Here is a 17,447-nt window from a genome sequence, read left to right as displayed (position 1 = left end):
CCATCTTTGCTGATTTACATTCGTTGTCTGGCTGTAATTGGACTTGAACCTTTCAGTTTCAATGAAGCCTTACATAAGAAAACTGATTATAATGTAAAAAAAAGCCCTCACAAAAGCAGTATGTAAAAACCAACCACTATTTATTGTACATATAATTATCTTCTCTTTCAGCCTAGGATGTAGTCCTGACTCTTGTGTAACTCAAATCTATATGGGATTGTCATTTGATTTACAGCAGATGACCTGGCATCATATGAAAATAATTTACTGTGCCATGTGTCTCACACCATGTAAATCAATAGCTTGAATTAGAGACATCTCAATTACACAGTGCAAGGAAAGCAAGATATGCTTTCTACTTTCCTATGTCATTAAAACAGCAAGTATTACAAAGTAGTGCTTGTTTTAAAGTCACTTTGGAGGGGGGACCTATTATTTCAAATTGGTTGAGAGACATAAAGTGAGAGTTGCCATCAAACTCAATGAAAAATTGAGCATAAGGTGGTATAAGTAATAGCCTATGAGGGGTGGGACATGCATTTGTTAAAGTATTGATTGGTGCATTTCTGTAGCACCTGGGTATTATCATGGGCTGGAGGACAGGGCATTAAATTATGATGCTGAGCACACAGGAGTCATCCATCCTTCCTGCCCCGTTCCTCCAAGAAGCCCCTAAACCAAAGTTGCAAGCATGCATGCTATTAGCCACAATGAGGTATAAAATCCGGAAGCTAAACTTTGGTCCTCCACACAAAACATCTAAAATTTAAGCTAATATTATAAAAGCTTCATAATGAGGAAGCTATATTATCCATCACCAGTCATATAGTTACCAAATCCCAGTGATAAAGACAAGATCTACACAGTTTGCTCATGAAGATTTTAGGGCAACTTCTCGAATATGATATCACCTGAGATAACCTTATGAGAGAAAAAGGAAACAAATTATTTTCCTGCTTTTGTAAACGGTGAAGTATAGAAATGAAAGCAGACTGTCCCTCACAAAGTGCCTATATTTGGTTCCAGGACTGTAAATGCACAAGTTTGTGGGTTTCCCCCTCCCCACCCCATGGAACTGAACAGATTTTAGCCTAATAGGTTGAGCTGTCACCTGGCCCCATATTAACTATCATTGGAAGTTGAAAGACTCTGCTGGGATTAAATCTAAGAAGAGCTACGTTTTCAGAATCATACCTTTCAAACTGTAATGATGTCTTTTTAAAGGAAAGGACTCACTGATTTTTTTTTTTACTAGTCCTCTAGTAATGAGTAAGAGGTTACTAAATGATTAGATTCACACTTGTCTTAAAACAGGATTGTAATGATCAGGGAAATCTCATCCTCCTGGCTGGCCTTTCGTAGGACATGCCTACAGGCCACAAAGCCACACAGTTCACTGAAAGACCCCTTGGGAAGCCATCAGGGAAGAAGAGAAAACCAGCTTCAATAAAGCCCAGACTATCTCAGGTGCAAACACCAAGTTTCAGAAAACTGGTCCAAATGCAATAGGATAACTTGGCCAGAACAGAAGGTATAAACTGTTGGGAAATTAGCTCTTCAAACTCAACAGAAATTGCAGAAGGGACGTTCAATCCAACGTGTTACTGGTGCAGGGAGGGAGGCAACTCAGAAAGCAAACAGGCTCAGCTATGAACCATACCTGGAGAACTGCTGCTGCAGGCCACGCATCTGAATTCTGTTGCGCTCAGACTCTAGGGTCACCTCCTGCAACCGCTTCTCACTTTGAAGACGTAAGTGTCTCTCCTCTTCCAGTTCATGTATCAGCTTCTCATGCTATGAGAGGCACAAAGAGAATGACGTTTAAAGTGTTTATGACAAAAAGAATAAGTTACAGCTGTTTGTTACTAAGTGCTAACTTGAACTTCATATATATTAATTTTATCCTTATAACAACCCCATGAAGTAGGTTCTCTTATTAATCTCTTGTCATAAACAAGGAAACCAAGAATCAGAGATATCTAAGTAAAGTGTGCAAGGCCAATAGACCAGAGGGTAACAAACTTTTGAGTCCTGTCTGACTTGATTCTAATAATTGAATAATTTCTACTAACCCAGGTGGCTTTCGGTGAAGAACTATGACCCAAAGATGCAAAGTATCAACAGCATAGTAAGTCAGATAATAATAATAATATCATTATTAACTATTCAGAATTATTTCATCTCTTCCATCTCTGGTATATGCTTTAAAGGGAACATTATTGTTTTTGTAGAAGAACCAAGAATTTCAAGCTAATTAGAACATGGTGCTGATAAAAATAAAGCTAAAGAATTTGTTTTCATTTTGTCCAGTTAGGTTTTCAGAGATAAAAATAGGCCAAATCACTGTTTTTATAATGCTAAAACACTAACTCATCTTACAACTGGGCATCAAGGATTGAAACAGGGCCTGGAAGATCCAGAATAGAGGGTCCAGCACAAACTCATTCCTGGAACTAGTGAAAAGCACACTGCTCAGATCCTCTTGATAATACTGAGTCAGTTACACTGATGTCTTTTTTGTTTTATTGTTGCTATTGTCTTTTTTCTTAAGGATGCCATGCTGTTAGGATTATTGCCGCTACTAAACTAATTACTTTGCATGTAGGATGTATATTATATGGTGAAAACCAAAGATGCAATGCCTAATCACGAGGGTCATGCATTCATAAAGGAAAAGAAAAGAAGCAAGACCTCTATCTTGAAATTGCATGGGCCATATTCACAGCAAGTGATAACAAAGACAAATTTTCTCCATTTCTAACTCACTGGAAAAAAGGCATCCTGAGGACAATGAAGGAAACATTAGATAACAATCTAGAAATGAATCCTAATCCTCTGAAAGTACTTACACATCCCCCTGCTTCTGCACCTTTGACCATGCTGTTGTTCCTGCATAAAAATCTCTCTGGGTCTCTCTATGGAAAGCCTAGGACTCCTCCCTGGCTCAGCTTTAAGCCATGTCCTCTAAAACTTACCCCTCACCACGCTGTCATTCTCTCCCTTCCCTGAGTTCCAACAGCACCTACTATCTCTGCTGCCGTTTAGGTCCTTACTTTTTTCTATTGTTGTTTTTCATGTGTATTTATCATAATTCTCCAATGGATAAACACTTGTTCAAGATTAGGACTACATTTTATGTACAAACGTATTTTTAGCACATTACCCAATACATATTGGTACTGGAAATATATATGCTTATTGATTCTGGAGCTGGCCTTTTGCTAAGTCAGGCCTAACTCTTTGATGGTCCATTTTTAACCTCCATAGTCAGTTACTTTTATTGAAATCAGAAAAAGTAAAATCAAATCTATATTCTGTTATTTTGAAAAGTGACATCCTGGAAGATTCGAAAAGGAAGAAAAATGTGGTTATGGAGGAGAAATGTGCTAATTAAAGTCAACTCTCTGTAGAAATAATTAAAATGGCAAATTTTACATTATATTTTACCACAATTTAAAAAAACCTCATTGCTTAGTTATTACACATAATCAACATTCCTCTCTGTATAGATTCACTGGACTACAAGGAACATGGCCAAGTCACCTGTATGTTACAGAATTTGGAAAATTGAGCTTTGATTCCATAAACAGGCAAAGGAAAAAGGCATACATTATACAGTTCAAAAGCACGTTCTATGAAGAATGTGAAGTGTTTGCAGAGAGAATAGCAACCCTCCTTTCTTCAAAAGTAAAGAATCTTACATAGATTCACTCACTGCTACATTGAAAATTTCCCCAAATCCCATGAGAAACTTTTTCACATGAATAATCCTTTCTGTTCAATTTATAGATACCTTTTCAAACATGAAAAAAAAAAAAGCACAAAAAACCACCCTCCTAATACAGAGAAAGTTCTATGGAATTAAGATTATGAGGGCAAAAGTTTACCAAAATATATTCCCTTCAAATGGTGTGTGTTTCAATTAATCCATCAAAGCTTGACAATAATCCACACCTATTTTCCAAATATGGAAAAGTTTTTTACCCAAATTAAAAAACATGGCTAAAAGTAGAAAGAGTAGGAAGAGATGCTATCAGTAGGTTGGTTAGGGTTTTTTTTTTTGTTTGTTTTCGTATTAGCTAAAACATGGCTAAAAGTGGAAAGAGATGATAACAGTAGATTAGATAGATTTCTTTGGGATTAGTTATATCCTGGGTATAAATTGATTTACTCCCAAAGTGATTTTGATTTTTTCCTACAGGTTTCCTCTGGATCTTTCACAGCAGGGAGAGTAAAAAGGAATGAGAATGGTTGGTGAGAAAGTAAAAGACAATGTCACAGGAAACCAAGTTACGGATCTGACAGGGCCAAATTTCTAGAGCCACCTCTCTCTTCCCATAGAACCACTGGGCTGGGCTGGCTTGAGCTCTTAGGAAAGGTCTCATAGTGTTTTTCAAAACTCCTTGTCCACCACCCTTCTTTTCCTCCCACCTTCATGTAGCAAGATCACCTCTGTCCTTTCTGCTCATTGGCTTCTCCAACCATTGCACTTAAATCGCTGCACGGGCAACACAAACAATGGCCCATGGGCTGAGTCAAAGGAGTGACATTACACACATGTTCACAGGAAACCTGGCCACTCATACTTTCTTCTTTCCCTCTATAGACATGAGCTTTGCTCTTAGTCAAAAAGTAGGTTTGTGTATTTTTCTGCACAAAAGCTGTGAGTGGGTTAACTTTCAACTCTATGTTCTTGAGCTGCTGTCTCTAACTCTAAAATAAGCAAGCTCTGCAAGAAACATCTTAAATTTGAGAGCATTTTACATTTAACAAAATGTTTCCACCTTCATTACGGTAGCTAGTTCTCAGAGTCACTCGGCAATGTTGTTTATTACCACCTCCATTTAAAGATAAAGTGAGAGGAGGGAAGGGAGGAAGGGAGGAAGGGAGGGAGGGAGGGAAGCAGGAAGCTTGCTGAGGTTCCACTTGTTAGAAATGGCAGCTCCGGAACCAGAACTAAGTTTTCCTGACCCTGAGCACCAACACCCCCACCACCTTTTTTCCCTACTACTATCAGTTCTGCTACGACACTCATTTTTAAAGTGAAAATTTGTTCCAATGCAAATGATATATTAGGAAAGAATTTGAGCATGAAACAAATCTTATGTTAGCTTATGTCTGATCCCATTCATGAGAAAACCTGGGTGAACGCAGAAAACTGCACCTAGCTGAACCAAGCCGCATAGACACACACAAAACACACACCTTTCAAATATACCTCAGTCCACCATGTGCGTTAGGAACCAAACCCACCCATTGGGTGTTACAGCTTCCCCTCTGATTTCAGGATTTCAGACAGCGTTCCTTTCTACCACTTCGCAATAACTTACAAGCTGCACCTCTTTTGATGTCCACTTCCACAAGAAACTGCAGATCTTTTTGAGGTAAAGTACCATTTTATTGTAGCATTTATGTATTTCTTAACCATTTAATACACGTAAGTCTTAGCTACCATTTTTATTAGGTTCCTATCTTTTCTCTTGAATGTGTCACTGACAAAGTTTTGGGTATTGTGCCCCCAGTCCCATTTCTATAGGCCCTAAGCCCTGTGGTTTCTATTGTGTGTTTCTGCAGAGTGCAATGATTTTTAGGAACACATATGTTATAACAGGAGTGATTATATATCATGGTGGAAAAAAAGAAGTCAGAGTCAAGAATAGAATTCCAAATTACTTTTCCTATTTGGGCACAAGCAAAGAGTTGAGTCCTAGACAAAGAATCAAACATCCAAACCAAAAGAAAGGTATGTTTAATCCAGGTCTGTGTTCTACAGAATGATCTTATCTATATCTTAGAGCCTTCTTTTAGCAACAGAGCTTACACTACCTTAGACTTAACTGAGCTATCCTCTGATTAAACCTCAAGGAAGGAGATTCCACAGTTTCCCTGGATACTTTTTTTTTTAACTCTTCTCCTGACAATTTTCTAAGACTTGCTTAAATTATTCAAATATCAAAAGTTCATTTCTATATGCATGTTCCCAGGAAATGGAGAAAAATCTATATAAATTCTGATTATTTCCTAATTTAACACAACTATGCTTGGAAAAAGAACTATTTACCATCAACATGGATTCACGGATTCACTCAGCCCACAAACGCTTATTGAACAGCTACTGGACTAGAGCTGGAGACTAGCAATGAGCCAAACAGGCACGGTTCCTGACTTCATTAGACTTACACACTAGTGGAGAGGGCAGGTGCTAAACAAACCATCACACAGACAAATCAGTATAAACTGATGGTTAATTAAGGCTTTGCTGAAAGATGACAACAAGAGGAACTGATTTTGTTTGGTGGGTCAGGGAAAGGCTTCTCTGAGGAAGTAACATTTACACTGAGACCCCTGTGGTGTCCAGGTGTTATCAGGTGAAGGGAGGAAACCAGCACTCTGGGCAGAGCAACCAGCAAGTGGGAAGCCCATTGTCACATGAAGGATGGAAGAAGAGAATCCCAGTGTGGCTGCGGCCTGGAGAGAGAGGGGACAGGAGTGGCATAAGATATAGATGGAAAGGAACAAGAGCTAGACCATGGAAGGCCATGAACATCACATGCTGGATTTAGCATTGTATCCTGAGTAAAATGGCAACTCATTACCAAGGTTCAATCAAGTGAGTGATATGATCTGACTAAGATTTTGCAAAGATCATTCTGACTACTGTGTGGAGAAAGAACTGAATCAAGAGGCTAAGTTTCAGAATGGGAAAATACTTAAATAAATAAATATTTAAGTATTTAAAATATTTAAATTAAATAATGCTACCGGCTTTTAGTTTGAACTGCACCACTTACTAGGCAAGTAGTTTTTGGATAAGCCACTTAATTTAAAATTTAACTGTATTAAGCCAGTTTCCTCTGTTTATTGGGGAGAGTTCCATCTTCCAAGCCAATCTCATAGCATCACTGTGAGGAAGGAGCAAAATAATGTATGGTAAAGCACTTTAAGATTCGAAAGTCCCCTGTAAAAATAGGATATGGCTAACTGGAATGACAAGGTTTATATTGTCTAATATAATTTAGCTACTTTTGATAAATTCTGTAAAAATTTTAGTCTTTAATGATTACTACATGTTAAAGAAACATTGCAATTACATATCTCTTTCAAAAAGTTCAAAATGTGTGTTTGAGCAGATCATACATTAATATTGAGGGAAAATACATTTTAAATATGATTCTGATGTAAGAATGGCGAGACTAACTTAATCGCAGATGCCATATAAAATATAACACTATGTTATAACACTATGTTTAGCCTTCCTTAAAAGATATTTTACTTTTTAATCCCATTACCTAGTATGATTTCAAACAGATGGCTTAATGTATGGTGTGCAAAACTTGAGGAGGAAATTAAAATATTAATACTTCATTTCAAAAATAAAAAGTCAAAAAGTACCTCTATCCTAGGTCTAATTGCAGTTGGTGATTCTCCTTCCATCAGTGGGTGATAATTGTCCCAAAGTTAAAGAAGATTCAAAGAATTTGGAAAAGAAAGAGGAATTTTCTTCATTTTGTGCAGACATTCTAGCACCATGCGTGATGAGGTATTAAGTGAAACATCAGCCACGACAAGAGAGGCACCTCCCACATATGCACAAAGCACTCTACATGCGTCCTGCTTAGTGAACATCGCAAGACGTCAACTCATCCAGAGATGTCCTGTGCCAACTTGATACTTGAGAGTTATTTGACAATATAAGGGTATTTACTATATGTTTGTTTCAAAAGATTTCCTGTATTGTGTTCAAGTGATAATATTCTTGTAATAACATTCTTGTTGAATAATACTTTATGATGAGACTCACGGGAAAAACAATACTCTTGGATAATAAGAGCATCTTAACCATTTTGAGTAAAGAATGGAGGCCATTAGAGAAGGCCATAAGGATGAAATGATATTCCTGAGTATTGATGGAATAAGCATATGAGCTCATTCAAGAAATATGGACTCTGACAAACAAGCTAGCCATTATCAAATGGGGATTTTAAGTTAAACAAACTCCTAGAAAAGATGAGTATGTTTACTTCAATGATAGGCATACAAAGTATGGCATTAAGAACCAATACTCGATTTAGAACTTTGAAATCTGCTTAGATTTTCTCATTAATTGGTGCCCAGTCACAGATATCTCCATGTGTTTAATCTACATCCAAGGTAAACAGAAACATTTTAAGAATTACAGAGACCCAGAATAACTCTTCTAATTCTACTGATATCTATTGAGAATCCAAAACTGACAATTGATTTTTTTGTTCTATAGTCCATAAGCCAAACATACCAGCAGAAAAATTAATCTTTTCATGAAAACTAGTTTTTAATGGGAAAATTCTATTAACCAATTTCTGTCAAGCCAATATAAAATGGATCTAAATTAAGCTATAGTTGTTATATCTAACTGCAGCCTCATTTTTATTTTTCACACATATTGCAACATATTTTCCCCATAAAGCTCTCTGAATTCAATATCCCCATTAGTTATGAAAGATTCAGTCATCCTAGAAGCAGAGAAACAGATAAGGAACTTAAGAATTGATTTTTTTAAAGCCTGTACTGTTGGCTGTAACAGAAGAATCAGAATCAGATTTTGAGATGCAAGGATAGAAACAGCCCAGTGAATCTCTGCAGTGCTGATAACATCACCCAAGAGAGACAAAGCTTTTATTCTAACTAAAAAAAAAAAAAATGCAGAGTTTGGTTAAAAAAAAAGTGAGAGACGAGAGAAAAGGGTGAAAGACAGAAATACAGAAGAGGACAAGGGGCGGGGGTGGAGGGGAGAAATTTCAAGGGTGAGAAAGACAGATAGGCACTTGGACAGATCTCAAAATGTCCTCGATGCTGGACAGGAGCTCGATACAGTAGTGACACAGGTGAATCTCCCCATATGACTGAATGTTCTTAGACAATGATTATGTATGTATTTATTACTTAGCAAAGGGACACACGTGGACTTTCTGAGAGATATTTTCAGGGTTGGCTATGAAGAAAAGCAAGATAAAATGAGGGTTTGGCCATGTCAAGATTGACATGCATTGTGAAGGCATGGTAGAAAAAATTGTAACAGATTATGATATCCTACAAAGAGAAAATTAAGTTGGTTTTATATTATTTATCAACTAGGGCTACAAATGAAGAATAAAATGGTAATGCTGTATTCACAACATAAAGGTAACGCAGTTTTGATTTTAATAACGTCATACATCTGAAAAATAGGAGGACAGTTATAATATTGATCGACTTCTCACATTTTTCATCAGTTTAAGTGTCTTCATTTTCACATCATGATTCCCATGAGAGAGAAGGCATGAGGCTAATAGTCTGGGCTCGCATTTTGGTCTTCCCATTAACTTGCTATGTGACCTTGGGAAATATACTTACCATCTCCAGATCTCTACTTCTAAAATGCTATAGTGAAAACAAAATAATAATAAAATGATATAGTGAGTTCTTCTAATTTTATGTTGCCTTGGCATCCATTTAAATATAAGTTGGACTTTCTCATACCAGAAGCAGGGCTCAGTCATCCCTGACACACTTACCAGTTCCACACTCCCCCATCCCCAGTTCCTCAATGTGGTTGATCCAGACATTTGCCATATACGACTGCTCCCTGTGACCACTTCTGTAGGGGACAGCTAGATGCACCCTGCTTGACTGGCCCTGCTGACCCTCCAGCCTGCATGGACTGCACATGCATGCTGCAGTGACCACCTCTCAGTCATGATGTGACCACCTGGAACTCCTACCTGCTTGCTCTAAACTCACCAACTAAAACTCCCCACAAGAAACCTGTTTGGATAATGCCCTAGACCCCAATAGAGGCACTGGCCCATGGGTCTCTCTCCCCACGTGCTCCCTGACCTCCATATGTGTGGCCGCCAGGTATGCCATGTACCCTCAGGGCCTTTAAGTAATAAAATCTTTATTTCCATCTTATATCTCTCCTAATCATCAGAGGGGTGCTCTCCATCTCAAAGATTCTAAACTGAATCAAATGCTAAGGTCCCTCCCAACTCTTACATCTTATGTAGCCATGCAATTAGCCACAACCATATCAAGAAAAATGTAAGCAATCATTATTAATGATAGGAGGGCTACAATGAGATGAAATACAGTGTCTATGAGATGGGGGTGGTGTACACTATGTTGGGGGTTAACCAGAGTATGAATTTCATTTGACAGTAGTGAAGGTGACTGGCATCGTTGTTTTGGATAGTTAAGTGGGTGAAGATTTAAGATGCAAAGGCACGGTTTTGTTGGCTCGAGTAAAGCAAGGCGGGCAAGGATAAAATGACGACATTGGACATGACACAACTGGTGAGAGAAGTGGCGAAACTGAGACTCCAAGGCATTAGGTGTAATTTAGTTCCCAAACAATGAGGGTGGGTATCACTAGATTTTGAGGAGAATGACAGAATTGAGATGATGTTTGAGCAAGATAATTTGTCCTCAGTGTGAACTCAATGGTAGTGAGATACTACCATGAGAGGAACAGGAGGTAACTGTCTCTTTTTTTTATTACTGTCATTCATTAGCAAGTTTCCTTGGGTTGGAAAAGGCCTTGCCACCGGGGTTTTCTGCCTTCCACAAGCTTCTCAGAAAACTATTTCCTCCCAAGTATTTGAATATCTGATGAATACAGAGGCCATCAAGGAAAGTATTAATAAGACATTAAGTAATCAGCCAAGGTAGTTAGTAAGCTTGGTATCAATAGTGAACTGCCTAATTCAGACATACTTCTCCCCCGCCCCCAATCTTTCCCTTGAGTTTATTTAGTTAAAAGGCTCAATTCTCCACTTGACTTGGAAAACAGCTCCATTTACTCCACCAATGGGCTCTTTTCTAAGAAGTCAATGACTCATTCTTCTTCCCTGGTCACAGATCTTTCTCTGTTGTCATGTTAATTGATCACAATTAACAGTAGCTATTAATTATTCTATCCCCTTGGAAGTTTCCAGAAGTTGATTTTATTAAGCGCCTTCAAGCTTGATTGAAATCTTAAATATTCTTTTCTGTGGAGACAGTATATTCCACACAAAGAAGGGACAACATTTGAGGGTTTTTTTCTTTTTTTTTTTTAAGCAATTTTTACTTCCAGCTCTCTACCATGAACCATCTATGTGCCCTTAGAGTAGCTATAGGTTTATTTATGCCCCATTTCACTTCCATTCTTTGTTCCCTGTCTGTACTCCACAATGACCAGTGAAGAACAAATGAATTCTCTAGCTAAGTTTCCATTCCAAACTTTGAGTCACTATGTGTCTCTCTTTGCTCCTTTTTAGAGAAGGCTCCAAGATCTTTCGTTCTCTCTCTACTACATTCCATCTTGAACTTCAGCTACGTTTCCCACCAAGGTGAACACTCGCTCTGCCTTCTCAACTCTGAAGTCTCTCTTCCTTTGCTGCCTACGTAATTTACGGTTTATTCCACATGTTGGTGCTTTTAATATTCAACTTAGCTTTTTTAAAATTATACGATGTCATATCCTTTGCTATGCATTTCATATGTATATTATCCCAATCTCTTCAAAGAGCACACGTTAGGCAGAAGTTAGGCCTTGTACTTGGTAACAAAATAACACAGAATATCAGCACACTGCTGAGCATTCTAGAAGCATTCAGTAAATATTTGTTGAGTTAAGCTCAACAAAAAGCCTCTTGACCTCCCACGACCTGAGTTGGCATCCAGTTCTAGGTTGTAAAGTTTCTGTCAGTAACAACTTTCAGTCTTAATCCTGACTCAGGATAATGTGATGACATTTCCTTTGGTTTAAACCCTCCACAGATACGTTTCACTCTATCATTTTCTGTGTCGCCACTGCCTTCCCCCAACAGCCCAGAGATCGCAATCGCAACTTCATATTCCAATCTCTCACCTGATGACTTGCAGCAGGGCCCCTTGAGATTTTCATGCCAAGGCATGTTTAATGACTGAAACAATGTACAACTGACTGGGCCCTTGGTTGTTGGCACTCACTAACGGCTTGCTTTCTGCCCAGCACCCCTCGCTCTCACAGCATTACTAACTCGGAATGCACTGTTTCTTTGTTAAGCAGGAGGAGCTGACTCCAGGGTCATGAGAAGAATCCATGACTGTTTTGCAGAAGGAATGAATGAATGCCTTTGAGCAAAGGAGCTGCTGACACTCAGAAGTCTGGCTGCTCAAGATGCCATCTGAGACTGAAGCAGCACAGACTTCCCCCACCTCACTCCCCACCTCGCGTAAAAGCTTGCTGCCCTATCTCTGTGACAAGAAAAACCTGAGAGACTGTTTTCCTATCTTCTCGCTTTGGCCAAATCAAATCAAATCAAACTTTCTCTGTCTCCAAGCACCAGTCTCATAGTGTTTGGCTTTCTCTGAGCATAGGGTACACTAGCCTGAATTTGGGGTTCTACAACAGAGTCATTTTCACTCAGTAATTATTAAGTTAAAATTTTCATTTCTTAGAGGATTTACAGTGGCTTTCTTACAATGCATTTATAATTCTATTTTTTAGGATAGTACGTTTTACTGTTCTTTTTGTTCATCCTACTAGATTTTATAGAATTGTGGAACGAAAAGAAACCTATTCAGACTAAGCATCCTTTCTTCCTGTCGCTGGAATCCTTATATCCCTGTCTTTCTTCAGTGAATGAGTATAATTATGTGTATGGGAAATTAGAGTATTTGCTATGATAATTCACTCCTCTAAAATAGGAGAATAATTATAATGTCAACAACAGATTGTACAAGGTACTACTGAAGTTTTGTTTTAAATCTGGCAGAGAAAGGCCTTCCAGGACCTCAGTAATTATTAAATACCTTTTATTCATTTCGAATGCATTTATACTTCCCATTTCATTGTGGACACTTTCTCTAAACACAAATATTTCTTTAAACAAAGCCCTGAGAACACCTGGATTGATTTTTTCACAGCCTTCCGTCATTTTACGATACTAGACTACATTAGAAACCTGAAGATTAAAAAAAACACACACACACAACAGGATTTTTAGCAGTCTGCCTTATCCTTGTTAGCAAATGTAAACTTTTACATTTTACCATGCCATTAAAAGGTCCGCTAGAATATTTAAAAGATCAATGTGGAACTAATCAAAAGCTTTGTTTCAATGCTTTAGTATTTTATTTCATACAATTACCTAAGTTACAAGAAACTGAAAGCATTACATATTGAATAATTAGAGTTTACGTTATTTCTAGGAGGTAAGGTTAAACAGAAATATCATTTTTATGAGGAAATCATTAAAGACCTATAAATGAGCTGAGTGAATACAGCTAATCCATAGAAAGGGAAAATGTATACCCTAAAAGATAATCCAAATGCCTCTTTTAAAAGTACACTTAACCCTTGATTAATCACATAAGTGGAAGAGAACATCAGGATAGATAATCTCCATTTCTGAGTAGCAGACAGTCACAAGGGAGCAAGTGGGAAACATGGTCCCACACGGAACAAATACTCTTCATGAAAAACAGGCCAATGCAGACCACAGTTAGCACTAACAGAGTATCTGTCCGACACGTGGCTGGGTATAGAAAAGCTCACAGTGGAAACGCCTGCATCATACCTACAAGTCTTTTGTGTGCACTTTAAGCGAGTGTCAGAAATTGTGTTCTCAGGTGCCCTTTTTGTAATCTCTTGGCTTCTCCCCAGTTTCCACTCTTGGCTGAATGTTTAGCCCTCTCTAATTCAGAAGTGGTCTCTCCTGGAAGGCTTTGTCAGACTTGACTGAACACAGTCAGAGCTATTTTTCCACACGGACACATTAATATCTGTGCCTCTCTCTAGGTCTTGCAATCAAAGGGAGATGGAAGTTTTTCAACTTGGAAAGGTACTTTAGATCACCAAACCCAACTGAGGTCCTAAAAGGTGCCAATTTGTCCCGGGTGATGCAGCCCACCCTAAGTCTTTGTCGCTGAGCACAGGGGAGATCAGAGCTCCTCTTCGAAGTCTCTCTTTCCAGGCAGCTGACGGAACCACAGATTTTCATAAGTTTGATGGAATTTTGCATCTGGCCCAGTAAGATTTATATATAAAATTTTCATCCACATTTATAAATTACTTTCTTTTGCAATATAAATATATAAGCTCAAAATTAAACCCCTGTATGAAGATGGAAAAGTGATTGGCAAGATCATAAAATATTTTAATCATTTTTATATTAGTGTCTTTAAATATCTTCCCAGAAAATTTTGCCTCTTTCTTCAGAAAGCAACAATATTAAAAACTAAGGTTGTTTTTTTTTTTTTTAACCAGGCCTTGAATATTTTGAAATGTGGCTTCTTCTCTTTTACAGGTAAATAAAATCAGTACATTACTCCACAAATGTATGTTTTTTATATAGACTCAGACTCCCAGGATTTGACCAAAGAATCAGATTCAACATGTACCAAAAAAAAAAAAAAGAACAGTTCCAATTAGTTAGAATTACCTGCCATTTAGTACCATTGTCAAGCAGAACAGGTGTGCCATTACACAGGTGTGCCATTACACAGGTGTGCAATCCATGTGCACGCAAATGCCTAGAGCAGCAGCTCTTACCTTTTAGCCCAGGAGGAATTAAAAAGCATCCACAAATGTCAAAAGGTTCATAGTACTGAAATCTATGTATGGACAGTTATTGAATAAATAAAAAGACAACTGAGATAACACAATGAGTTATTTTCTACGTAAAAAGGACCCATCACTTCAACAAGACATGGCCAGTGAACTATGCCTACTGCCAGCAGCCACAGTGACATGTAAAACAAAGAAACATTTATACACATTTAAAGAGCACCTCCTTATTCACGGAGAAGTCACAAAAGTAATTCCAAGACAAATTAAGTGAATGCAAACGAGAGAGAAAGAAAAAAGGATTATTCCCAGTGTCACAAATAAGAATGACGATGATGAACACTGGCTGGGCGTACTAGCACTTTTCATGTAGTCTCCACCGAATCCCTGCAACAACACTACACTATAGGCACTATTCCCAACCAGATTTTTTTTAAGATTATGAGACTAAAGCCACAGCAAGTAAACAGCAGGCCCAAGGTTTGAGTCCAGGCAATCTGATTCCAGGGACCTAGAGCTTGACTGCCTCCCTTTACAAGTATGAAGGAGTTTCTTTCCTGGCCTAGTAAACTGTTACCTCAGCCAGTAAACCAGTGACACTTTATATTTAAGCCTCTTTCTTTCCAGGACCTTGTTAGAGACTGTGGGGTATAAAAGAGATTCAAGAGATGGTCTAAAAAGAGAGAGAGAGAGAGAGAGAGAGAGATGGTCTCGGCCATTAAGAAACACTATAATGTGGTTAGACCATGATTATCACATATTCAACAATTAGCTAGTAAAGCATAAATACCTAGAGCAGGGGTTGGCAAACATTTTCTGTAAGGGACCAGATGATAAATATTTTAGGCTTTATATGCCATACAGTCTCCGTCACAACCACTCAATTCTATCCTCACAGCATGAAAGCGGGTACAGACGACAGACAAATGGGTGTGGATGTATTCCAACAAAACTATTTACAAAAACGAGTGGTGAGAGGAATAGCTTGGCCATAGTCTTTCTACCCCTAATCAAGATTACCAGTCAACACAAAAAGGAATCAACTCTAGTCTTTCATTTTTCAGGAGGTGGTATTTCTTTTATCCAAAATGCATACATTCCCCAGAAGCCACGAGGTTGGAAAACTGTCTCCTTATTGTTGAGAAACAAAAACAATTTGATACAACTTCTCCCAAACTTAATGAAATTGTAGGTACTGTCAACAATGAAAAAATTAAGTTTGTTTTCCAAAAAAGATGAACCTTTTGGCAGTTCTGGAAATCATGTAATATTTGTGCTTGTCAGTGTGCTAGGAACAAATCTTTTATCTGTCCCTGTGTGATTACATCTTGGTACAAAGGCACCAGTTCTGTGTTATGCATAGAATTACATTTTACCCTTTGGTGTTAAACCATTAGCCGGTGTTTCTTCTTATTCTCAATTAGGAATAGATTAGTTCCTCCCACTGGAGGGAGAATAGCCTCTGCAGTCACTTGCTGTCAGTGTTAGTTAGCGTTAAAGATTATTCAAGTTACTTTAGTTCAACAATAACCTCCCAAGGGTCTCCACTTCATGTCAAACTAATCTCAACACTGGATCATTTTGAATACTGGTAATAATATATGTACAAATAAATGACTAGTCATACAGATTAACATTTTGTTTTTCTCGAATACTTCAAAAGCCTATGAGATTTAATGCTGACACCTTTAAATGCTTTTCTACCATATCTTCTAAGATGCTGAAATAAAATTTTTTAAATCTAACCGCTCATTAAAAGCAAATAACACAGAGTCTACAGTAAGGCCCTTTAGTGTGTAGATGACAGGTTGTACCAGAAAATTTCTCTTTCCGTTCTTCTACCAAAGGTTTTATATTTGCTGTGTGCTAAATAAGTTAATTTTCCTGCACGGCCAATCATTAAGTCTTCTACCTCACAACATCTGAGTTGGCTTAGGAGAGGAGGAATAAGTTTGCAATTTTTTGCAATCTAGAATTTGTGTAGCCCTCGAGTCATGCCTTTTACTTAACTGCCCAGACTGTGTATTTAGTTCATATTTTAAAGACTTCAAAACTTCAGATGTCCTTTTGTCTGTTACCCATTGATTGCTGTTAAACTAAATGTTTTTCACTCTGTAATCAATACTTCTAACAAAAATAAACCCAGGCATTGACAAACAACTCTGCAGCATATTGCAGCTTTCCTGAGTGGACAGCATGAAAAACTACCACTCCCAAGAATTATAAGAGATCACATTGACTCCAGTGCTTATTGCAATTTTTACAAGCTTCTTACAGCTGAATCATTCCACTGTAACAAGACTTTATTAAATTAGACAGCTATTGAATCGTAAGCTTTCTGAGAATAACAATTAATATGCCTTTGTCCTTTATTACTGTTTCAAACCGCTGCAACCATTCTGCTCATGTTCACATTTACATCTTCTCCTGTGATAAAGTTATTAAAAAGCAGCAGCCAGATAAAATGGGAGGGAGGGGGTGGCACAAAATGTAAACAATGATGACTCTGTGTTTCATGAGATTACTGTTCCAGAACAATTTTAAATAGCACCATTACTTCTTCTTTTTTTTTTTTAATGAAGTTGTTGTACTTTTAGAACCCAAACATAAAGCATGTTTTAATCTAGGAATTTCATTTTACACACTGTAAACTGTGAGTTCCCTGGCCTTTTAGAGACATTTGCCTTCCTCTTATTTGTTCATCACATGATTCATTCTCTTAGCACAACTTTCCAGTGGGAATCCACAGCAGATGTGAGGCACGAGCAGCCAGCCACACGGAAGACTGGCCCCAACATGCATCATGCGTAACTCCCTCCCTCCAATACTACTTCACTCAAACACCAGATTCTTAAAGCACATAACTCTATTTCCCATCCACAGGTATTCAGGGGTC

The 17,447-nt window shown here is 37.9% G+C and overlaps 1 protein-coding gene across 1 annotated transcript in view; it reads right to left on the bottom strand.

The window, feature by feature from the left end:
• Positions 1-17,447, bottom strand: part of NCKAP5 (NCK-associated protein 5) — an 839,167-nt gene that overhangs the window by 443,991 nt on the left and 377,729 nt on the right. Inside the window, exon 4 of the mRNA XM_012650513.1 lies at positions 1,661-1,794. Coding sequence (XP_012505967.1) covers positions 1,661-1,794 — 134 coding nt within the window. The remainder of the gene's footprint in view (positions 1-1,660; positions 1,795-17,447) is intronic.

This window comes from Propithecus coquereli, unplaced genomic scaffold, assembly GCF_000956105.1.
Source record: "Propithecus coquereli isolate 6110/MARCELLA unplaced genomic scaffold, Pcoq_1.0 Scaffold33, whole genome shotgun sequence".
NCBI lineage: Eukaryota > Metazoa > Chordata > Mammalia > Primates > Indriidae > Propithecus > Propithecus coquereli.
The sequence above is the reverse complement of the archived record's forward strand: the minus strand, read 5'-3'. Positions and strand labels throughout refer to the sequence as shown.